This window comes from Gallus gallus, chromosome 1, assembly GCF_016699485.2.
Source record: "Gallus gallus isolate bGalGal1 chromosome 1, bGalGal1.mat.broiler.GRCg7b, whole genome shotgun sequence".
Classification (NCBI taxonomy): domain Eukaryota; kingdom Metazoa; phylum Chordata; class Aves; order Galliformes; family Phasianidae; genus Gallus; species Gallus gallus.
Window position 1 is genome coordinate 146576534 of NC_052532.1, and position 26473 is coordinate 146603006.

Here is a 26473-nt window from a genome sequence, read left to right on the forward strand (position 1 = left end):
TTGACTTCAGAAAGAGCCTGGCTTTTAGGCCCCATGCTGAGAAGACTTGATGTAATTGCCTGAACATAGGTTCTGCTTGATATGCTACAGCATATTCTACCTGGCTCCCCTCTGCTGCTCCAGAGGTACCTGGGTCTTCTCTAGTTCTGCACCACATCAGTCAGTCCCTTGTTTCCAGTACTCTTGGGAGTCTCACACGTTGTGTTACACCCATGCTTAGACAACTCTCTGAAGCTCTATGTGACTTCCTAAATACATCCAATACATTTAAATTCACCTACATGTGCTTTAGGGCTTTTTTCTCATTTCTCACAATTAATTTTGATCTATTTCTTCTTTGTTAAACTTTTCTGGCTACCACTGTGACAGTAACACATGGAAACCTCTCTTCTTGAAATGCAATAGCTGGATTAATTAAACAAGTTCAGCAAGGATGAAGAAGCGTGTTTTCAGAAGGGTTCAGTACCTGACTGTTTCACTATAGAATTATGAGAGATCTGCTTTCTGCAACATAACTGATAAAATATGCTCAACTGAATTAAGCTCATAAACAGGAATATGAGCACGAGTTAAAAATTGATTCAGATATGCTATCTGCTTGAGATGCAGAGAAAATATTTTTTAAACTCGGTCACTTCTAAGGACACGCTGTCAAAGACATGAAAGCAGAATTGTTTGTTACTTCTCCTTTTGAGGTTTGCATAGCTGGATGTTTGGACTTTGTGGTGACAGTAAAAACTTAAATGGTCTAATGGTGTTTTATGAATAAAATATCCAGAACAGACTTCTAAAAGCATTAATGTAAGGCTGATTCAAGGAGGGAAAGTTCCTCTACATAAAAGCAGATAATAATTACTCTTTATTTGTATTTCTTACATCTATAATAATCAAACAGGGCTTTAAACATTTGACACTACTATTAAAATTCTCATCCTGCTGTACATTTTTATTTAATAAGCAATAGGAAATGATCAGTGTGCAGACTGGAAACCTGCTTTGAGTGGGATTCTCTGTGTCCTGTTAAAGATGCAAGGATGGGGAGGATCTAACTGAAGCTGGTCCTCCAGGCTCTGTCTATAGTTAGTGAAGAGAGAGATATGATTCAAGGTATGATTCATCATGTAATACACTGAGAGTCTAATGTAGGCAGGTTGAAGGGTGCTCCTCTGAGGCAGGAGTGCAACATTTATATCCTTCTGGATAAAATTACCAAGGATGGTGTGAGATGTAGGCAGTGACCTTTCCCAAGTGTTGCTAAGGGATTACAGCTATGAAACAAGGCCTTCTGCCCTAATCCACATAAACAGTCCTTCCTCGCTCCAGCTCAGATCAGTAGCCATCTCAAGCTTCAGGGATTGTTGATCTCAACCCAAAAGGAGATAACACACGTATCATTGCCATTTGGAGATGGATTTGATACCAACACATGTAGCTAACAGGGCATGAATAGTTATTATTTTAAATATCACCAGCAAGAAAGACAAACAAGCATTTTCCCGTAATGCTGTTCAAAGTAAAAGCAATAATGCTAAATTTTTTTTTCTTCCCCCCCCCCAAGAAAGAGTGCCTCAATAAAGCTAGTTAAATCACAGAGGGAAAAATCACATTTGAAACTCTAGAAGTAATTGTGAGTAATAAGGGATTACCTTCACTGGCCGTTTTCATTTGTTACAGCCTTTAAAGGCCAGCAGTGTATTTACCTCACATTACTGCTTTATTCAAGATGCTGTCCAGTATTTTGGAATTTTGTAGTGTAAAAGACAATAATGTTTAGAAGTGAACATGGAAGGTCTTATGAACTTTTTTTCACTGCAAAAATGTTCAAACAGTTCTTACAATGTAGCAGTAGTCCAAGCTGACCTGTGCTACCAGCCTTTCTCTCCTTTCTCTTTGTGGTTTTCCTCTCTCCTTCCTCTTTTTCAGCCTTTAACTTTGGCCAGAGCATGACTAAAGTCTACATGCTTCAGTGACCTTTAATTTCAATTTGGCAATTTCTAGGGTAAGATCCAGACCCCACACTGCACCAAGCAAAAAGGACTGCTTCTGTGAATCTCAAGAGAAAGGATAAAATTAAGATCCTGTCAAATATGAATTGAACATTACCAGCAAGATTTTTAGCCTGAGATGCCATACTGTTATGAATCTACTGTGTTAGAGAGACCTAACTGTACAACGGAGGTCTTTTCTGTTCCTCCTTTTAGGATAACCAGGCTATACCATTTCCAGAGAAAAAAAGAACTAAAAATACTGGGTTTAGCTGCAGAGCAATCCCATGTCCTGACTAGAAATGTGCTAGTTTTCATTTGAATTGCAGCAAAGATTGAGGGTATACAGTAGATTAATGGATGGGCAACAGCATAGGCTCTTGGAAGGACTTTGGTGTGATCTGTGGTATAGAATACAGTGATGATCATCAAAGGAATTTACGGAATGATAGTCCAAGGAGAGACCCAGGTCTTGATTGAATTAGTGTATTTGAGTGTCTGGTACATACTGGAATAATGTCTAGATAGTTTAGACTCACAGTCAGAACCATAGCAAGGCATGGTCATGCTGCAGTGCACCTGGAACCTGTCAGGCACTCAGCAGAAGGACATCCCACCAAATCCTCACACCCAGCAACCAGCTGCTGTTCCCAGCCAGATGCTTCTCTTTTTTCACTCTTCCTGTAGCCCTGAAAACGAGTGTCTTCTAAGAGACAGACCAATGCTGTACAAGTGTTAAGCAATAACCATGGCAAGTGAAGGCTGTGCTATACTGTCTGTTTTGATTCAGATGCTTTACAGGTCTTTAATTTTACCCATTGGCCTTACTTTGAGATAATTGATGAGATAGTATTAGAAGCTATAATAATTAGCCTACTATAAATCTTTAGATGTATAAATAACAGGAGCATCATAATCTGAAATGAAAATCTGATGACTGGTAGTGGAGAAGATAATCTTGTGTTAAAGTCTTGTTTTTGAAATGATTGAATAAATAAAGCAAGATTAATGATCATTCATGTTTCAGCTGATAAAAGTCAATTTTTGAGACGGATGGAAATAAAGTAGTTGTTACAAAGAAGTGGAACAAATCAACGTGCCTTTGCAAGTAGATGTCTTGAACTGACTGCTAAAAATGTATTAAATATTTTAATAATAAAAAAAAATATTATTGTAGATTACTTTTCAAAGAGAATTCATATTGCAAAGTACCTTTCTTGGCTCATCTAATTTTTGGCTTGCAGGAAAGAATTTATTGTCTTCTAACACTTCTAATACATAAAAACTGAGTCATATTGTTCTCCTAGAATGCAATTCTCTAGTATTTCCAATGGGGGAAAAAGAGTTATTGAATGCCAGAACAGTTGGCATAGAAACTATATGCAGTGATTATGAAATTATTAAAAAAAAAAATTTGTCAGGAGATTATCATTCTTCTACTGTATTACCAAATCATTTCTACTTATTGAAGAATGAAGTACATTTTGCCTTACCAGCCTATCCAAACTTGTGCCAGCAGCAGTTGTAGGTCGCTCCTCTGGGTTATATGGTCTAAACCGTGTATTGAAGTTTTCAGGGACTGAACGGGAAGATCTCAGGGCAGGTGCTGGTTTAGGCTGACCACATCCTTGGAAAACCTGAAAAAGACATTGTAGGTTATATGACAGCCATGAAAAAAAGGGAGGCTGGTGTTTTACATCCTCTTTTTACTCTCATATTTTTGAAACTTCTTATTCTACTGACATTTTGGTAACAGTGAATAGAGCACTTGCTCAAAAACACAGATTAATAATTAAACATTAATAATTACTTAAAGTGAAGATATAAAATCATATAGGGTCCTTAAAAAACACCTACTTCATGAAGGTGATTATTCTAAGAAGTTTACACTTAAAAGCACAAATGAGCCCTTTGTGACAGGACTTGTTTAATAATTATTTCAGCTTTTGTTAAACATGGTACTTACACAAAATCATAGCTAATTCATAATCCTTCTCTACAGCTATTCCTATTTGGTAATTTTGTTTGTAGTCTCAAAGAAAAGGTCAGTGATGAAAGAGTCTTATGACTAGATTGTTTTCTTATTCTCTAACTGGCCTGATATCGAGAGGACTATTGCTATGTTTAGTGGGCAACTGTGAGAATAGTTATCTGGCAGTGTGTTTGTTTTCTAGGTATCAAACTAATATTCAGAGCTATGAGATTTTTCATATTCTCTCATTTGGAATAAAGTTTCAGTAGCATATATCTTGTGCATCCTAATGTGGATAGAAGACACGTTTGACTGTGAATATTAAGTATGTATCCCAGAGGAACTCTTACAGAAGCTGGTCAACTGAAAGGAGGTAGAATGTTCGTGCAATAACATTTTTTCAAGTTCTCTGATGAAATAGGATCTTAGTATTTGCCTTAATGCCTTCTTTTTCACTTCTGGAATAACCCTTCTTTTTTTGTTAGTTTGGCTGCTCTTAACATTTTGCCATCATTCAGAAGAAAAAGAAATTAAACATCATCGTTTATTGTAAGCTAGTTTTTATAAAACCCTAATGCCAGACACAGACTATTTGTCCAAATGACAAATATATGTGCTGGGAAAATTTTACATATTTCTTCTGACTATAGATAAGTTATGCATGAAAATCTTATCTGTTTATTTAGATATGTATGAAGTCCCCCTTGATCAACTAAACAATCAGGCTGTTTGCTTACAGAGACAAATGGCAATTATGCAACTTGACTCTCACGGGAAAGAAAAGTGTGGGCACTGAATCATAGAATCATAGAATGGCCTGGGTTGAAAAGGACCACAGTGATCATCTAGTTTCCACCCCCTGCTATGTGCAGGGTCACCAACAACTAGACCAGGCTGCCCGAGCCACATCCAGCCTTGCCTTAAATCTTCTGCTTAACTTTCAAAGAGTGTATTAGGTTACCTGTATGATCATATGGAGTAGATATGAGTCTGCATAATTTAATTTCTCTTGTCACATACTGGAAAAACTAACACAGATATGGTGGCATTTCACTTCATAGTTTGTAGTAAGTAGTTTTGTATGAACAAAATTATTTACAGCCAGACAATAACAGAGATAGAAATTAGATAGCAGTTTTTAGATCATGGTAGAAGAAATCATTTAGTTTTTAAATGACCTGGCAAAAATGCAGTAAGGATGCAATGATCTGTAACTAAATTTTGAGTGCAAAAACCTCATTTTCTAATTTGCATGCAGGTATTAACTGACAAGACAGAAAATGTAAAGCTGATACCTGAAATTAACAAATGCTCCCTAAGAAGAAGCACATTAAGTACTTCACAGAGCTGTTCAGAACAATTTATAGGAAAATATGCTGGTGTTCCATTACACATACTGTGAGCTAGCAGCAAAAATCCACTCTTTAAAAAAATGCACTTTATATATAATTGGTGCTGTCCATTTCATCTGAATTTAGAATAGCAATTCCATTTGAAATTAAGAAAACAAAATCTAGGTGTATGTATGAAGGTGTCTATATTTGAGCTAAACATCTGAACACCCATCTTAGGCAGCGGAGATGAAAAACTCCCTTTGATTGCTCTATATCACATCAGCATCTATAATCATCTGTGATATCCTAGGATATCTGATATGTGTTAAGATTGTCTTAACACAAGACCCATGGGAGACCATTCCCCTCTGAACTGCAGGTGAAGCTCATATAACACATCCTAAGGTGCCACAAAGGGCAGAAAACCTATGTGGTCAGAGATATGAATAAAGTCATGCAATTGAATCAGTGGAGCCAGTGAAGAATTACATCTATTGAGCTGGCTAAATGGAGGTATCTACTTCAGGATGAGTGAGTAGATACTATGAAAAAGGAGTTCTTTTCCTATGAGAACTCACTATTTTGAATCCCAGCAGAAAGAATCTGTGAATCTATGAAGCTCTGAGTCATACTGTTATTTAGACGTACTAGTGCTCAGTGTTTCCTATTAAGTGTCTCCATATGACTTTGCTCCATTGACTCTCTCATCTTCAGATAGAATAGTATTGATTTTTTTCCTGAAGTGCCATTATATTCTTAAAGTACAAAGCTCTGGAAAGAACACAGATAAATGAAGAGGTTTTGTTAATACAAAACTCTAGGGCTATTTTAAGAAGAAAGTTGGACACGTAGTTTTATGAAGATTTCCTTCTTATAAATAATACATAAGTAGTCCGCTATGTCATGGAGCTCATTCATCCTTTTAGCTGAAGTAATTGCCAGAAAGGAACATATATCTATAGGTTAAAATGGCACATCCATCAGCTTAGATAGAAGTAGATTTAAGACTCACTAATGGGAGAATCAGCTATGGGGATAGCCTTTATGGAAGAGCAAAAATCTTGGCATGGTATCCAAATAACACTTAGAGCAGCCATACATATATGTATAAAACCAAGTGGTTTAAAACGTAAAAAATAGTCCAAGATATGTTGTGTTTAGAGGAGCAACGAAGACAAAATTATGCTGATACAACAAAATTGAGAATTTTCTACATTTTGAGGAATTGCAGCACTTTTCTGCTGTTTTGTGAGCTTTTCCTCAAGCAAGAAAGAAAGGCAAAGGTACTGCCAGCCTTACAGGAAGTTTGTGAAGAACTTCAAGCAAGTTTGTTTTGGCCAGGATTGAAAAGATCATAGATATTTGATAACTCCCTGAATATTCTCAGGGAGAAGGAGAATAAGAGTTAAGCGTATGTATGCTATGACTATATTTTGAATATGAGCCTAGCCATGAGTAACAGTATATAGATTAACTAATTTTACCACTTTTATTTTCTAATCATAAATATGTGTCACTCCTGAATGACAGAGATTTCAGTAATAAAGTTAGGGTGTCTCAGACATTATCAGGAGAAACACAAGATCACTCAGAATCACAGGGGTTGGAAGGGACCTCTGGAGATAATCCAGTCCAACCCCACTGCTAAAGCAGATTCTCTAAAGCAGGTTGCACAGGTTGGTGTCCAGTTAGGTCCAAATATCTCCAGAGAAGGAAGCACCACAACCTTGGGACAGCCTGTTCCAGTCAGTGCTCTGTCAGCCTCACAGTAAAGAAATTCTTCCTCATGTTTGTATGGTCAATCTATTGCAACCTGATTATTACCTGATATTGCCCTCAGAGACTACTAAAGTCTGAGTAGACCCAGGTAGCCAAGCCTATATTTAAAACATACAGACAGCCTAGATTGATAATTTTTTCACTCTGCAATGATGGTTTGCAGAAGGTACTCAGTCAGGATGGCTGCAAGTGTTAGATGATGAGGTGATGGAATTTGGTTGTGATGATCTTTAGTCCTTGCATATTACAGGAAAAGAGAAACTCAGGTCTGATTCAGAGTATGTAGATTTCTCTTGTGGAAGGCCTTGGGGTTTGACTTTGTGAACCATTGCTACTTTTTGAAAAGCGTCTCCAAATATTGCAACTGTCAGAAATGTGACTTTCCCTGAGGCAAAATAAGGACCCCTTGGGGCTGTTGTTCAGGGACATGACAGCCACGTATTGTGAGCAGCATATGAAGCTTAGAGATTTGTGGTCAGACTTTCTAGACAGTCAGTACTGAATACAGACTGCAGAGAGACATCAAGAAAACAGAGGATTCCAGCCTCAGGATGAATTGGAAGATCTTAGCATAATACTAGCATAATACTAGTACCTTGGTAATGTGAACTATGCTGAAAGAATCAACTACAGTCAGCTTACAAACGAGAAAAGTCAATGACCTAGGAGCAGAGATACTCCATTTTATGCAGTGACAGGTACTGGGATATGGCTGTGACTGTATGTCTTAGGTCAGGAGTACAAAGATAGAAGAGGTACTTGTGGCACATCTACAATTTTGTTTCAATATTGATGTGCACCCATCAACAGTGAAAGACAGAGGGTTTGTCTCGTTTGTCTCTCCCAAGGAAATGAAAGACAAGATGTGAACTCCAGCAATAAGCTCTGTCTGTCTGCACTGATTAATTGTTAGCTCATTGGTTTTTTCTTGGACTGCTCCTGCTTGTTTTTTGCTGAATGAAACAACCTCAAAGAATGTAGGTCTCAGCAGTATAGAAATGAATTGGTCTGCGGCACTCTGGCCTCAAGGTCAGGCACTGCTCCTTATTCCCCTTTTATTTATCAGTATAACTGTAACCATGAAGACTATTTCTCATAAAAATAGTTCTGAACAAGTTGTGCATATTGTAACACAATTATTGTGTTGAAAAGCATACACACTGGTCACTGAATTTTGCCTCCCTATGCACAGGAGTGTACAGTAAATGTATTATACCAAACATATTTTTCTCAAATAAATTTCAATATATAATTGCAGATAGTATAAAGCATATATCTTGCACCACAAAGACAAATTGATAGTTTTAATGGGAATGACTTTTGGAACAGAGCAATTTACTGAAATATTTGAAAAAGGAGAGGGGTGGATATTAGTTTAAATGATCTCTGGGTCTTCTGCCTGAAAAGGGGATGAGATTAGTGAGAGTTCCTTGACAAAGCTACTGTTTGTTTTAAGTTTTCCCATTCCTTCAAAGAGAGAAACAAAATACAAAATGGCCCTAAGTGCTACTGAACAAAGCATAGAGCCTCTTTCCAGACATCAGCCAGATTTTTAGTTAGAAAAAGCTGCACGTCAATGGTAAAGAATAATCTGTGTGTATGTGGGTGTTGCAAGCATGATGTTAGTGCATCATCATTTTCCCATTGTAAAAATGTGCTGACTGACTTGTGGAAAAAAGGCTGTGATTTCCAGTCACCACATTTTCAGTGAATACAGTCAAATGCAAGGTACAAAATTGTTTGAAGAAAGAGAAAATAGTGTGATTTCAACACTCTGCCTGAAGCTTTCTGAGCAGAGTCTTGAAATATTTGACAAGCATGGCTTTTCTCCTACATTAGATCTGCAATTGCATTCCGTGCACCCCATTACATCTGGCAAGGTATCTGTCATTTTTACTGAAGATCTAAGTGGTCAGTATGTATAAGGGAGAAAAATTAGACAATAGATGAATGGTGCAAAGTCTGCTCGTACATCATCTCTATAGATTTGACATGACAGTCATAGAAGATCACAGAACTGAACCCAAAGACTTTGCTCTCTTATACTTTAATAATAAAACACTTCCATGTTTTAGGGCATGAAAAAAGAGGGATGTAACCTAGGAAAACAAGGAAAATGCATTTCTGGAGAATAATGGTCTACACAGAAAATACAAAAGCCCCTCAAGCAAAGACAGCTCAGTTATCTGTGAAAATACGGGGAAATAAATTTCACTGATATAGTTTTGAAAAATTATTGGATAAGATTTCTCTTGGAAGAAAAACTTTAGAGTGCAAATGGAATTTCAGTGATTTATTAACCTCTACAGCAAATAAAATATTTCTGAGGGATACGACAGACAGCCTACTCTATTGCAAATGAGTAGTGAGATGAGCTCATGCCAAGGCAATGTCATTGGATTCTGGCAGGGAATGCAGCTTCCTGACTAACAGAAAAGCTGTGAAATTGGAGCAAATGAAAAAGAAAGACACCTGAGCCTTTGGTCAGTTTTCAGTGAAAATATTTTCTGTTTCTTTTCTGAGGTAAGGGCTGGGTTTTCTGAAGCTGGCCTTTGATTCCCCAAATGTTTGGCTGATAAACTCATTGATCACTGCTGCCAGAACAAAGTCTCGTTGCTCAGGATGTAGACTGCTTTTAAAATCCAAGTAACTTCAGGGAAGTTGAAAGTAATAGCATCTTGACGGAAATCTTTATAATCCTGCAGCACTGGGCCTGTAAAATCACCTAATTTTGGACTGGCAGGAAGAATATTAACCTCAGCCTCCTGCCTTTTATCCCCACAATTTTCCCAGCCATCGCAACTTCCTTTCAAGCAATGGAAACTCACCAACTCAGGTAGCCATCTCACCAGCACCTAACTGGCTGCTGGGAAATCCATGTGGGTGGAAATTCTCAATGCAGAAAACCTGGCAAACTGTTGACTTTCAGTTTTTTGAACTGCAGTGCACTCATGCATATTAAGGAAAAGACATTAATTGGTGACTGCTGGCTCAACAGCACCTGCTACTGAATTCAAAGGACCTTATTAACGTGGGGTTCAGAGGTGGCGGTGATCTGTGTACACAGACACACTAAAAATGGAAAGGAGGATGCTGGTATCATTAACTCTGTTTATCTTTATGTCAGAATCCAGACAAAACTCCATCATACTGAGGTCTGCTAATCAGAGGCTGGCCAATGTAATGATATTTCCCTAGAGAGGATATTAAGGGAGGTTAAATGGATCATTTTCTATTCACCTCAAACACATTGTGCTGCAGCCTGACCTAAACAGATCAAAATGTGTGTGGATGTTAATATGGGGAGTTGCAGATAAGACAAAAGCAGAAGTTACCAAGTGCGCCCTGCAGAGTATTACTCACAGTTACCTCTAATTTTTAGCAGTGTCTCTTTTCCCCAGAGTTCTTGCAACTATTAATTTGCAGTTTACTAAGTGATACTTTTCTCCCTGTGGCTCAATTTTTAAAACTTCTGGCTTGTTTAAATAGACAAAGTATTCAAAGGCAGTCTGATAAACTGTTGAATGAGCAAATGCAATTTCTATTGTCTGGACAATCTCTCTTAAGGCCTAGGCAGAAAAAAAAGTGCTGGATAAGTTTTTCCTCCTCCTTGTGACAGTGAGCAACAGAAGGCGCGACCCACACAGTACCTTTGCCGACACCTGCATGCTGTTTTCTTGCATGTTCATGATGGCTTCAGAAATCTTGACATCAATAGGATCCATGACTGATTCAATGTTGAATGGTCCCTCTAATCTCTCCGCTACCAGAAGCATAGCATCTGTTAAAACACAAAGCAGCCGTTCCCTTAAAGAAGAGGTACCTTCAGGTGCCTCAAGCAGACCGAGCGCACTGGGCAGCGGTGTGGGGATGTGTGACAGTGGGGAACCTGACTGCAGTGCAGCTCCCCAGTCAGCAGGAATATCTCCCCCTTCCACCACCACCGCCACAGAAAGAGAAATGGAGACTGTAGAGAGACTGTAGAAGTTAGATTAATAGTAGTTGTTGTAGCATTATCAAGCTTGGGGTGCAATTATTTTACACAGCATCACACCAGTTGAAGCATCCAGTGCTCTGGAGCGCACTTATATGTTCTCTGTCCCAAGAAGAAGCAGGATGATAGAAATGAATCCCTGGCATATGTTCTTCGGGGCTGTGTGAGATGATGAATACTTTTATATGATATATCAGGGTGTTATAATTAAAGCAGCTGTTCTTTCCGATCTTAATGATCTCATTTTCTCTCAGTACATACAGCAGATGAATATTGGATTTCTGCCATAGTATATAGGTATAAACCATGTTTGCCCTGCTGCATTTCAAACTGTAGTTGAAAGGTTTATGCAGGAAAATATACTCTTTGTTTTTAAATTTAAAGAGAATTGTTTACTTTATTTGCTTTTGAGACCCTCTCAAAAACAATTTTAGTTGGTAGAGTTCACTAACAAGTAAAAACAAAGCAACTGAAAAGAAATTAACAGAAATAAAAAACAGTTTGCCACATCTCATGTCCATTGACACACAGACACAGATTTATGATTTCTGTCATCTGATATACTGCATTTATATTATGCTTTTGAACATCACATTTTTTTCCTCTCATATGTAAGCATCTAAGACTTCCAGAATCTACGTACACTTAAGCCCACAAGCAATAATAACACAATAAACAAAAACCATCACATACTCTCCCCTTTATCCCTCAAACTTAGGCTTCAAAATGTACTAACTAGGCTTCCTCCTAAAACAGACCTCACTTCTCTTTACTGCAGTAAGTACCAGTCCTATAAAGGTAGGCAAGAGGCACAGATCACCCCATCGCTCTGATGGCAGTGCTATCCCTGCACTTGGCTAGAGAGTCCTGGGGCTCCTTTCCTGCCTGCATGGCTGTCTCCTTCCTTCCCACAGAAGCATGCATCTGTGGATGTAGGAAAGAAGAGGCTGGTGTCTCACACGAGTAGCTGAGAAGCAAACATCTATGCACAGCCTGGCCTGAGGGTTACAGTATGTTAACTGTTTATATGTAATCAGCGAGTGTGTAAATATCCCACTGAAATTGAAATTAGCATTTTTTACCTAAGCAGTTCTGTAATTTCAGGTCTAATATGTCACAGTAATTTTAGGCTAGTAAGAGGGGAATGCGTCTTGTTTGGAGTGTGGTGTATTACACTTGTCACTAACTGGAGAAATGGTGAGATGACAGCAATTCAGTTTCAAACGGAGGTGTTATTTTGACTGTCTGTTATTTTAAAGTGCTTTAGTTTAAACCCTTTTCAAGGGGATGCTCACTGAAAACAGCACCTAACTCTGATAGAGGAACCAAAATAGTTTATGTACATACAAAGATATATACATTTATAGGCACACAGATATATATACCTACTCATGCATGCATTTAATTTTTCCACAGCTGGAAGCATGGTCTAGTGTAAAGGATTTTGTTTCCCACAAATTTAGAATGTCATGTATAAAACATTTGTACCTTTAAAATCTACAAGCAATGAGATCAGCCTAAATCCCAGCTGCCACAACTACTAGCATTATTCTGGCTAAAATGGTGGCTGGATTCTGGAGGCTTGGGCTTTGTTTGGTCTTAGGTTTGAGATTAGAGTTTATGCATAAAAGAATTGGTGTTTCTGTATCCATTACAGAAGTAGCTCACAACTTAATTTAGGGACAGGTACTTCTTTACTCTGATATGGTTTAATTTGGAAACTAACAATCTGAACAAGTCTGGTGTTGAGCTCAAGTACATATTTGAGATAAGGGACTTTGTTGAAATAGAGGTCAGTAAATAGGTAACTGTTAGTATGAGAGTAGAGCAGGAGATCCTTCATGAGAACTAGTGGTAGCATTAGTTCATTTACTATTTCTTCCAATGATAAGGATTGCTAGTTCTACATTAAATCTTGAAAAGGAATCTCATCTATGTGACAGAAAAATGCATCATCCTTGACTGAACAAGAATCGCACCTTCAATTGTCAGAACAGCCTTACCTCAAGCAAAGTGCCATCAACTTCAAAATGAATAGTACTAAAAAATATAAAATAAGATCTATTCTTTGGTTAGACAATTGCTATATTTAGAAAAAAAAAAACATCTGCCAGTGCATTAGCTTCTGTTCATAACCTCAATTTTTGCATTATAATAGCAGCCTTAGTCTTTGCACTGGAAGTGGGTAGAGGCTGAGGAATGTGGTTAATTCCTGGCTGTCATAGATCTCTGTGAGACTTTAGCTGTGTTGAACTTCCTTGTTAGATATATTCTGGTTACAGAACTGATGGTAGCTTCAAGAGCTTGGGTTCAAATTAATGTTAGAGTCAAGTATATGTTTCAGTCACATGGGCTATAGCCACATGTAAAATATAAAAGAAGGTTTGAAGGGCTAAGGTAAAAAAGGGTTTATCCTACACTATTTCTGAGGCTGATTCAGGTGGCTATGCTATTTGAAGACTCATTTTAAGGCCCAGCTCAGACTAGAAGCCCTGGTTGACGACAAAATTTAGGTAAGCTCTTGTACAAACTGAAAAGTGATGTTTTTGTTTTCAATAAGGTGTGTTTGGGCCATGGATGATTTAGTGGTGGCTGGACTGATGAGTTACTCCTGTCTCCTTCTGGGAGGAGTACCAGCTCAGCCAAGCAAAAGAAGATGAGTAAGTGACATTTCTGTGAACTGCAAAATGATTGCCTCAGTCTTTGTCTGACTGAATTCTTCCTACTACCTTTTCTCTAACCATTGTTATCCCTAATATTAAGTCAAAACTATCTGGGTGATATCTGACAGACCTAGACTGAAGGAAGCTTTGAGGAGCGAGGAAATCATATTATTGGGAGTGTGTGAACCTCTTAGAAACATAATCACTACTGCAGTAGCCTCTTTCTACTGAATTTTTGAGCTAGCTTTCCAACTAAGATTCAGGCTGAATTTTCTTAACATCTAGGAAAAAAAGTATGTTTTCTTTAGGTGAATTCCTCACTTGGAAGATATTCCCTCAACTCATTAGGTTTTATCCTTTTATTTGCTAGCTACAACCCTAACTCTATTCCTAGACCTTTTGATTCACCTGCATAATTATTTATGAATACATACAATATACATGCATGACATATTCTATGCAATTAAATTAAATAAAACCTGTTAGGTTGAATTAATGAAAATCAAATGAAATTTAACCATCTGAGAGTTATGAGAAGTCATTCAAAATGGTGTAATGATTCTTCACAGTTCATAGCTCTTCAAATCTACAATCACGTAACAATATATATACAGTGTTCTGTCCCAAGTCTCTTTTTTTTTCTCCTAAAATTGTTGTATTATTATAGGAGAATATGGAAAGCTTTCAAAATGAAGTTAGGAAAATCTATGCGTCTCAGTTTTAGAATCTTAATTGTCAAGAACAGACCCTTAAACTCAAATAAAGCATAATTCGGTTGTAGGACTGGTAGGTGTGGGTTTAATAATTTCTCAGTCAGCTCACATGTTAGCGAGAACTCAATTACTGTTTGTGTAATAAATAAAAAATGATAGATTAATTGACTACCTTTTTTTTTTTTTTTTTGTTAATAAACATAGACAGTGTTGTAAAATTATGTGTATGTCTTCCTTCTCTGTATACTACAACACTAGACAAAAAGCTGGCATCTATCTGCAGTCATTCAAGAATTCAGTTTAGGTTAAGTCATTCGTGCTTTGCAGGTTTGTTACCAACTCAGAAACAACCCCCCCCCAGGTAGTTGCTTGCTGAAGGACGTGGGCTTGCAAAAGAGCACTGAGAATGCACAGAGCATAAGGCACATGAGTCAGTGTCAGTGCCACAGCTTCTCCCGCTAGGTGCACGCCACTGAAAACAGGAGTAGGCACCTTCCTGATACAGTGAAAAAAACCCAAGTACTGGAATCTTAAAGTGTGGTGTCTGGAACCTCAGAAACATTTCTGCTGTCTGAACACAGCAGCTTTAAATGCTTTTGTACTACATTATCTATGCAAAGAAATAACATAGGTTTATGACAATGAGTCTTAGAAGTACATTTCTTCATTCTAAGCAATACATGAGATTCGGCAGAAATTTTCTTCTTACTTTTCAGTTTTTTTTTTTTTTTTTTTTTTACTTTTTGTGTTTTTTCAAGTAGTTTATAAGTGCTGTTTTAATGAGAAGAACAAGACACAGCTGATCACTATTCTGTGATTTATTGTTTAACCTAAGTATGCAGAAGGCCACGTTTGATGAGCTTTAGTGAACCTTGAACGTGTTTGGGCAAAACAATAGATAAAAAATAAACACACAAGAATCTGTCTCTGTTTCCTATGAACTGCATCAAGACAGTGTCTTTCTGACCTATTTTGATATGAAATGCTATCTTTCTGTTTATGTTACATTTCATAGAATCATAGAGTCATGGAATCATAGAATCATAGAATGGCCTGGGTTGAAAAGGGCCACAGTGATCATCGAGCTTCAACCCCCCTGCTATGTGCAGGGCCACCAACCACTAGGCCAGGCTGCCCAGAGCCACATCCAGCCTGGCCTAGAATGCCTCTAGGGATGGGGCATCCACAACCTCCTCGGGCAACCTGTTCCAGATTGAAACAAAAGGAGAAGAACACAGTGATTGATGAGAAATCTGACAGTTTTTTTGGTCTGAATTGTTTGGCTATGATAACATTTTTTCCTTTCATGCACACCTCTGTTGTCCTACTTTTATATTATCAGTGACATCTCACCAGTGGCTGAACTTTCCTCAGAGGAATTCAGAGAAACATCTGTGGATGAATGCTTTAAAAACAAGATTGTTAAATTACTGAATTTCATGTCCATCATGAACTCTTAAGGTATATTTTGTTTCAAGGAAAAAAAGGATAAAAACCTCATCTGAAATCTCTTTTTTGGGAGGTTTCTATTTTTTGGAACACTTGAGCTACCATTTATGAAGGAATGTGAAGTTCTTGTTCATACAGTTCTTCGTGAAAAAATGTAAAGAGTAATTTTATTTGGGAAGCTTCGAAGGGTTTGTCTATGCACAAGCCAGTGGACTGCAAGAGATGAGTTTAAAACAGACCAAGCACCTTATTGTGGTTTACCATGACCTTAGGCGTGGCAATGGCAGTTTTGGAAAAGGATGTAACTCTAAATATGCTGGACTGCTAAGCACTGCTCATTCAGTACTCTACCAACATTCTGACCAAGGGTAGAGAGAGGCAGGAGTTTGGGTTGTATTTACTGCATCATGTAGGTAAAACGTACTGAATTTTCCATTGTGACACTAAGTATAAATAATGCCCATAAAATCTTTGGAGCGTTGGATGGTAAATTAATGAAACAAAATAAAAAAAGAAAAATTGAGAAGTGAATTGTAGGTACACACCGACTTCTTGGAAATATAATAACAGCGGAAAGACATCTGTGTAATTCTCTGCCAAAACTTTTACAGCTAGATTATGATTTAATAAAGAAATTTCAAGAAGAGGAAAGTTAAACTCCACCTCACGTTTAATGAGGTGCTAAGAACTCTTTTCTCAGAAAACCAGTATAAAGTGCACCAGTGATGCCAACACTGGTGTTTTTCTTAGGGTCTACCTTACCTTTTTTCACTTTATTATTCATATGAGAACACTATTCTATTCTATTCTGATGAGACTTAATTGACAGATTTCCCCCTGCAACTGTAGTTAAACTACGTGTTAACATAATAGTATTAAAATCCTGTCTTCCTCTGAAGTTTTCCTGTTTTTTTATTATTTTTTTTTTTAGGAGGTGGGAGTTACTTTTCTTAAAACTCATGTTTCTTCTATATAAAGGGAATCTCAGTGTTTTCTATTTGGATATTCACTTACCAACATCAAATTAAGATTATTTTCTAAGGTAGATCTGTATTTAATTACAAAAGCAAACTGAAAAAATATGTTTAGTTGATCAGATCCAGTTAATTGTTATCAGTGTTTACTTTCAGTTATGAGAAGTTGAAGATCTAATATTATGTTTTTTGATGTTTCTTACCAGCTATATGGCCATTTTGATTCACGGCAAGACCACTTATTGATCTCACAAGAAAGAAAAAGGTATTGCCAATGTTACAAATGAGCTAACATTTCCCTTACCCAATAATAGCGGAGACCTTCTTATCACTTCCACCAAGTTGTTCTCTAACATTCTCTTTTATTTATAACAGCTCAAAAAATCACTTTCATATCATGTACAATATATGTATGAAAAAGATATTGGCAGGCAGTTGTCATCTTATTGTTGATGATAGAAACAAAATGAATTTTGTAGGTTGAACTGTAGGTTCACTAGATTTTTTTTCCAGCATTTTGCATAACATAGGCATTTCCTCCATGTATTGAAAAAAATAACCATATTAAAATAATTTTTCTTTGTCTTTCTATAACTTCGAGCAATTCTAAATAATTGAATATAGTTTTGTTAGATGATGTCTTATTTTTTTCACAGAAAGAAAGGAGTAAAGACCAGGGAAAATGATAATCCTCGTCTACTTTTATGATTCTGCTACCCTATGGGAGCTGAATGCAAGATGTTCTGAACCAGACTTCAAGCAAATGTTACTGCCAAATGTTTCTGAGAGTTCTGTCTGAATGTCTGACATAAATCAATGAATAAAATGCAGCACATTTATAAAATCTTTGTCTTATTGCTTCTTCCGTGTGCCAAGAGATATTTAAATAGTCCCATCGTCAGCCACAGAAAATGTAGTTAGTAAATAAAATAGCTCTCATTGATACATGCCCATCTGCTTCCTGCTATAGTCTGTTCTTTTAATTGTATTAATATATACTCATCTGTGTAATTCTTGTAAGATAAGTATTTTGGAACGTTTTAAAAACATGCATCTTTCTCACTCTCCTTTGATGAGGTGTGCTCAAATGGCTGAAGATACTAAATTATAGACTAAAACCTCTTATTCAGTATCTTCATTCAGTAGTAAAACTCTCTTGAGTATAAATGTTCAGGGAATGTTTGTAGGATCTCAGACAGTAGAGCCTCAAAGGTCTTTTTAGCCATTCCACTGCTAACGCTGAAAGACTACCGGCACACTTTTACTGTTATTTCATTGTCTACTCTACCTCACTGTTAGAATATTTTTCCAGTCATGTGTTGTATGACTTTTTTGCTGCTTAATTTCACTGAATTAATCCTATAAGCAATCTTCTATAATCTTAATCATTACGACTTTTTAGTATATTCCTCAGACACTTGACACTTTTCTTTTTTCAACTTTTTTTTATCTTTGAATGATTTCCTTGGGTCTTTTGCTGATTTCCTTGCTTATCTTTAAAAGAACTCTCTGGTATTGTGTTGTTCACAATACCAAAATCAAACTTTTAAACTATGATTTAATTTGTGTTGTTTTGCAGACCATATTATTTGGCCCAAATCTCTGACTCAGAAAATTGCCTTGAACCTCTTGTTTCATCTGATTTCCTTATCTTCTTCATCACAACTGATTTATAATTCAGATTTTCAATGTCAAATGTCTTTTCATACTCCATATTTACTGTGATTATACTCTCTGCACTGATTTTCATCCTATACCCTACTTATATTCCTAAATTTTGTGCAGTAGAATTTTTTCCAAACTTAATAGAATTTGCAGTACTCTTTTGAAAACATAATTAATAAACTATCTACTATGTCTTCTTGAGAAATTGTACTTTTCAATTTTTTTTAAGCAACTTATTTTAAGAAACTGGTTATGTCAAGAATAACTTTACCCTTTAGCATCTAATCTACCCACAATAATTCTAGTAATAACTGTGGTGCCCTCTATGTTGTTTTTAAAAAACTCATTTAAATGTGGCAAACTTGCCATTCTTACTGTCTGTTCACCACTGTTTCATATCATAGAATCATACAGTCACCAAGGTTGGAAAAGACCCATAGGATCACCCAGTCCAACCATCCATTCATCACTGATAGTTCTCATTAAACCATGTCCCTCAACACAATGTCCAAACGTTCCTTGAACACCTCCAGGGTTGGTGACTCCACCACCTCCCTGGGCAGCCCATTCCAGTGCCTGACCACTTTTTCAGAGTAGTATTTTCTAACGTCCAGCGACGTCTTTACTATGTACTGTACATGATAGTCTCTACTGTGGAACACAGAGGATCTTGAATGCTGCATCAAGATAATCAAATGTTTTCTAGCCCTTCAGAGAAGTGTGGAGGGCCAGCTAGATGGTGAAAGATTTGGAAAACCTGATAAACAAAGAAAGGCTGAATGAACTGGATTTGCTCAGATAATACAGCACATGCTCAAAGGGAATCTCATCACAGTCTTAAGTGCCTAAAAGGTAGATACTCAGAAGGTTGGGGAACCTTCTTCACATTGCTGTGGAGTGAGAATACAATATACAACAGGCACAGGTTTCTGTTCACCATGTGAACAGTCGAACACCTGAGGATCTCCTCAGATCCCTCCATGACCCAGAATTTTTCTGTGATTGTACGGCTGGGCTTCCATTCACTTCTGGTATCTAGAAGTTAAGATTACAGCTTAAATTGCTGGTAGAAATCTTAGAATGGCATAAATTTTGCTCCAAAGGCTTTATAAAGGGCTCCACAGGACTCTGTGCTAAAGATTTTGCTGCTGTAATCAACTCATAAATGATCTGTAATCTGGAAATGGTAGTAAATTGCTAGGTGAAAAAGTGCAATAGTTTTACTATTCAGGATAGGAAAGATGAACACTGTTGCAGAAAATCCAAGAAGGATCTAATGGTTCTATGTGACTGAGGAGTAAAATGATATCAAGTGATGCCATTTTATAAGAAAAATAAGTAAATTCTAACATATTTTAGGCAACAATGGACTCTGAGACAACTATTATCACTAAAAAATCAGCTTTTTGATTGGCATTAGATCATTCTACTATAACCTAAACAATTGTCAAAATGAAAATCCCAAAAAAGCTACTCCAAAAACCAAACTACAAACAAACCCCAAGCTAAATACTGGTAATAACTCAGGTAGGAACAAAGCACCAAAGAAAAATGTTAGTGCTTATTTCCTAAATATACACTGAAATAACACCTGGATATAGCATCAAAGAAATTATAAGCTTTCAAAACCCATCCAATTTGTAATCTAACATTCTACTATCTTGAAAAGATTGTCAAACAGTGTGTGACAGGGGGAGGGTGACTTGTTGTTAAGGTTCTGTTCCAGTACAGGAATAAGGAAGCGGAATATGAAACTTGAGAGTCACATTTTATTAATTTCTTTATTCCTTGCTAATCCCAAGACTATGTAACAGATTCCTTAGGGTTCTCACAACTCTCAGGGAACATCTAGATGCTTCTCAGTTCTTTTGGTAAACTCAGCCTTTTGTTCTTCTGAACAAAAGTTTTTTTTCCTCTGTTTCATGTAGGAAACCACAATAGTCATTAAGATCTGAAATAACAATTTGCAGGTACCAATGCCAGATTTTTGACTAGACATCCCATAAATAATATCTTTCCTGCTACTTTGTCACTCAGCTGACTTAATGCTTTTCCTTGCCATAAATAATCAACCTATGGCCAGCCCTGCTGGCAGGTATCCATCCCAATGCTATGGCTCTTAGGGAAGTGTCGCACACACTTGCACAGACAAAATTGATTTTTGCCTTTCATTTTATTGATTAATATGGAAATGTGCTGCACTTATCTCATTGCCTTTAAAAGCCTGCCACTATGCAGAGAATTTTTAGATGCCTAACATCATTTTCTTTCAATAAGGCCCAATGTAGCAAATAAAATGTTTTTTCCCTTGCCCCCCAGATAAATGTTTGAATCTCAAAAGATTGTGTACATCAAGGTTGTCTCAAATCAATACAGTCAGTATGACTTATTCTTTATTGTTTCAACATTCCTCTTGAAAGGAAAGAACAAATTCTGTATGTTGCCTAGCTGTACTAAGTATATTACTGGGATGAAACAGAACTAATCAATAGGATAGGGGCAATGTTGTAAAATCCTTCACTTGAGCTCCTTAACTCTGTTAATTATTGTTGCTAATTATCTCTGTTCTGTTCTTTTAAATGACTGGGAGATCAAGAGTAAAAATATTCATGTGGTCTGGAGAAGGTTGAAGTAATATAAAAATCTAATGTTCATTGCACAAGGCCACTTGACTGATGTGTTGTAATCAGCATAAATATTAATAACAACACACAGGCAAAGTTGGCCAAAAAGTTAAAGATGGGTTCCCACTAAAATTTTCACGGCAGGAAAAGAATTGTTTTAACTGAGTGTGAAAAATTTAAGAATGGAATATTCTTCACAGAAAGATTGCTGGCTGGCTGCACACTGGCAAGGCTTCCAGGCCAGCAGCCAGGGAACCCTCGTATTAATACTCTGTCAAGTAATTTTGATTTACTAAAATGATCATTTTCCAACAGGAAAAATTATCTGATCAACCTGTTTCGTACAAGAGAGATTTATGAATAGCAATAAGTTATATATCTCTATAAGGCTGCTGAATGTCAGAAAACCTAATAGGGAGAACTAGGGAGGTATGTGGATGTTTTGGGATCAATTATCCATAACTTTGAGTTTTAACCTGTTCCTACTATTTTAAGAACTTAGGAAAATAGTCCTCTGATTCCCTGTATGTTAAGTAAAAAAATGAAGCAATCTCTGGAGACTTCCGGAGGGAGACCCCACCTACCTTCTTTTAGTTAAGGATTAAGATGCAGGTGCTAACTTATTGCAAAGGCGTTCACACTGGATTCCCTCTTCAGTGGCCTCCCACGTGTGTCACTTTTGTGTGTCTGCATTTGAACCACTGCACATCTCTGTCCCACATTCCTCTCCCACCTGAGCAATTCCTCTGACACTGACTGGTGCTAAAAGACAGTTTTCAAGCAGTTTCTAAGCTCAATTCACATTCACTTAACTTGATTCCTCTGCTTACCAACATATATTGGTAAAATTCCGTTATAACCAGTGCAGCATCACAGTGTGTTTGGGATACAAACTCTGATTTCATTGCAGCTGTTCTAGATTCATGCAGGTATAAGCATGAATAGGACACAGATCCACTATCACAAAAAGCAAGAACAAATATTAGAGTGTACCCTACGCTGATTTGCTATAAAAAATAATAAATTTTAGATTTCCTGAATGCAAAACTATATAAAAATATCTTTAAATGTTAAACTTTTTAATTATGATAACAACATTATTATTAATACTTAAATCTGCCCAGCAAATGTAACTTGACCTGAGGCTAAAGTCACAAAGCATCTTTTCAATAACTTGTTTTGGAGGCAGTAGTTAATTACTATCCTCAGTTTTCACAGAAAAGAGCCATTTGTGTTTTCCCTTGGCTCAGTGTGGCAGCAAATGAATAACTGTTATTCCCCATGCTGTATTAATGTCTGTGGACAGTGCTGGTACAGAAATAGTCAAGTTTTCTCGTGACAGGATGAGGTAGTAATTAAGTTGATATTTTTGTTCCTATTTAACAAACTAAGCCATGTCAGTTTTGGCTCCACTCAAAACATGGGGGAGAAAAAACAATGGTTGTCAAATGGAATAGGACAGCATCTACAGGGGAATTCCTTTTCATGTTTTCAAAAGAGAACAAAAGTGAGAAAGCAAAAAGCCAGCAGTGTTCTAAAAATTGATTTAGAAATGTTTAATTGTCTAAAATGCTGCTTAAAGTTGTCATATATGTTTTCAAGGAGAAAGATGGGAAAAAAATGACATCATCTGATATTGACGTGCTGTACCGGATACTGGATCCTGTCTGCTGGGATGGGAAATCTTTACACAGGCAGTTAGCACTGCCAACAGTCAATTAACTAAAAAAAGGTCTCATAAGACCTGTCAACTGGGTTCTCTTTCAGTAAATGTAAAATTTAATACGTTTTATGTCCTCACTGTTTCCCACAAACTCTGTAAGGAGACACAACAGTTAATAGCATATGTAGGTTGCTCCAAAATTGATGCCTCCTATTTCTTTCCATGAAAACTACAACAGACACAAAAAGCAGAACATTACTTGATGGAGCAAATTCTCAGCTATAAATCTGTCAACATCATTAGGTGTTCATTTTTTTCCAGGGATGAACAAGAGTCTGCATTCCATGCTCATAAAAATCTGCACCAGTGGAGGAGAACTACTGCTGCTGTTGCCGCTGCTGAAACATACCACCCACTCACTGCATTCACACCCACAGTTTGGTCTCCATAAATGTTCAGCAAGTGTCGATGAATGTCAGTGGATGCCATATTTTTCACATGGAGACACATTCAGTGACATACTTTTTCTTCATATACACTTCTGTGTTCGTTACCATTCAGTCAGACTGCCCCTGTGCTGCCATCTGTCAGACAGCAATAAAATGCAATGGAATATTGGTAAGGTGGTTCAGCCTGTACTACCATACCACCAACATCTGCTTCTGACGTCATGTGCCAACAATAATAAAATAGGAGACATTACATTTGGAGCAGCCCCCATAAACAAGGATAATTTACTTGATAATATTATGGTCATCCCCCACTCAGAAAGGAGTACTAAAAGGCTTTGAAAATACTCATAGCAGCCTAGCAACATCGTTTTTTTTCCTAAAGCAGAGAGATACCATTCATATTTTCTCTTAGAAAAGTAGGTTAGATGTGCTGTTTCAAAGAAGATTTGCACAGGTAGAAGTGGAAGCACTCTGTCCTTTAGTGATAATCTTCCAAACAGGGAGTAAAAATATTTATTTCTATTATTTCAAACATTCATATCTTCATATTTACCAAAACAAACAAACAAACAAACAAACAAAAAACCCAAAAAACCAAAAACCAAAAAACAACAGACACTATATTAAACTCACCCCTTGCATAATGCTTTTTATTTCTTTATTTTTCTGCAAATATTTGTGTACTTGCTGTTAGTTTAAATAAATCTGTGGAGGAGTTTTTATTCATGAAGAAATTATTGTGTCTGTGTTCCATGTGTGTGTGTTCAGCTTTGTCACATATCCCAGACCACCATTTCTTGACAGTGTACAAGAAGGAAAGGTTTAGCAAAAACATTAATCAATCAAATACAAAAAGATAATATGTGAAAAGGAAGATCTTATTTTTCTCTTTTCTTTGATAAGAAGGACTTTCACTAATTTAAAATGAGAGAGGTGATGACATGGAAAAATTACCATATTTTTGCATATCTCCTTGAGGCTGCTCTCTACAGGAGAGGAGCTTTTCCTTCCCTTTTTCCTATGCTTAGTGTAGGTTATCTAATCAAGAAGTAGAAATCCATTTACTGTGCACTGATTGGCCACTTACAAAAAGAACGCTATGAAGTTTGACTATAATTCATGTCTGTGGTTTCCTTTAGTATGAATGTTTCAGTAGAAGTGAAAAATCCATAGATGTTTATAAAATTTGTTTTTCAAAATGTAGCGAACAGTGATTGATCTCATGGTATTATTGCATATTATGGATAGTGTCTGAAGGAACAATGAGGGACGCAATAGTGTTTGCGAGTCTCCTCAGACACCTTCTCCTGTCTGGGATGCATGACAGCCCAGAAATCATTGTGAATTAGTGAAAAAGAGGGCTTAGTCTTTACGTATGGAGAAGACAACGTCCAAAAAACAGCCTAGGAAAGAGAAAGTGGTGGCAGAAAACTCGATGAAAGTACCTGCCCAGCTCAGAGTGCAGTCACAAAGCTTGTTCAAGACTACTGAAAATGGGATTCCTTCTCCACATTGAGGACAAAATCTCACCCTCAGGGAGGTGCAGGGAGAGCTGCAGAGGTACAGATGGAGCTGGTTGGAAACCAAACCCCTTTCCCATGGGGATTCATTTTTAGCTGGATGTGATCTACAGTAGAACAATCAAAAAGACAAGGAGAATGGGAAGGCTGCCTTTCAAAGGCAGCTTGCAGTAACGGTGAATTTTACTATATTTTACCATCAAGTAGTCAGACTGATGCCAACATTTGCTTCAGGATCTCAGGTGGCCTCCATCACCACAGGATCTGCAGCAGCAGATGAAGGGAGTGTAATATGTGAGTGCAGGGGCTAGATGAGAGGTGCGCCCAGGAGCATGCCCCTTGTATCGGAAGGCTCTGTGAGCATTCTGTAGCAGCTAGAACAGCTCCATAGTGGGATGTGGGCACTGTAGGCAAAAATATTCCCAGATGGATAAGTAGGAACAGCACATTGGAGAGAAGCCACTTTGTGTAAGTAGAAATAGTGGTTGGCGACCCTGCACATAGCAGGGGGATTGAAACTAGATGATCATTGTGATCCTTTTCAACCCAGGCCATTCTATGATTCTATGAAATAAGGGACTGCCATGGTGCTGGAATCTGTAACCAGTCAAAGCTATTACAGAGAAGCAAAGTATTGGCAAAAGATGGCCACAGAAAAGGTTTGGTGAATGGCATTAAGGCACTGTGAAAACAAACCCAAGAATGAGGTTGTACCCAATTTCTCTTTCTCATCTGAACTCCTTTCTTATACCTGCTGTTATTCTTAGACCATTGCTATTCTACAGTACTCATCCCATTGTTAGAAAGTAGTTAGAGAGCTTTGAATGTTTTTCTAGAATAAACTTAAAAGAAAACATCAACAGTAAAGGAATATCTTGATATGCCACGAGATTTGAGCCTTTTTGTGTATGCTTGGTATAGAAATAATTTGGTCCTAAAACAAGGAAGTTCCAATAAATTCATCTTGTTTCAAATAGTCCTATGTATTTCATGGAGAAGAAAGAGGGTGTAACAATAAATGCAGATGAAGTAGGGAGTAACTAGCTACATGCCAGCTTGCATTCATTCCAGCTCCCTGACAGACTTTGTGTGGCTGAGAAAATGGTTAGCAGATTGTGCCAGCAGAATCATGTGAAAAACAACCTGCTGTATAGGGGAAGGATAAGGGTAAACTCGATCCTTTATGCACTGAACAACAAAACAGTTATTCATGGGGACAAAGGCCACCAAAGACACATTTGTTCTGGATTTTTGTTGTTGTTGTTCCATTTAGATATGGATTTTTATTTTTATTATCATTTAAGATACAGCTCTGGTGTGTGGTTGCTTTACAGAGCTTTATGTTTGAAAAAATGTTGTCTCTCAGGTAAGTGCTGTCATTATGCAGTTATTTATCCTTTTACCATTAGGGCATCCTCTTTGATCAGTAGTTTTATGGATTTACTTACAAAATAGATTACATTGTGTTGCTTTGGATGCATGTTCTTGACAATCAGATAAAATACCTTTATTCACATTCAGTTTAGTTCTTTATCTCCTCAGTTTGTATCAGTCACTTCCTCACATTCTCCCTGAGCTTTTAGATGAGTCATCAGGAAACAAATACAGGTTTTTGTATGGTTTGTGTTTCTTTCTTTCTTTTCAAAAAATGGGCTGTATTATGTTTGGATATCTCCAATCCCATCT

The 26473-nt window shown here is 37.2% G+C and overlaps 1 protein-coding gene across 1 annotated transcript in view; it reads right to left on the reverse strand.

Moving 5' to 3' along the window:
* Nucleotides 1–26473, reverse strand: part of GPC6 (glypican 6) — a 736111-nt gene that overhangs the window by 57074 nt on the left and 652564 nt on the right. Inside the window, exons 5-6 of the mRNA XM_040653781.2 lie at nt 10721–10851; nt 3479–3622 (exon numbers count right to left, since the gene is read on the reverse strand). Coding sequence (XP_040509715.1) covers nt 3479–3622; nt 10721–10851 — 275 coding nt within the window. The remainder of the gene's footprint in view (nt 1–3478; nt 3623–10720; nt 10852–26473) is intronic.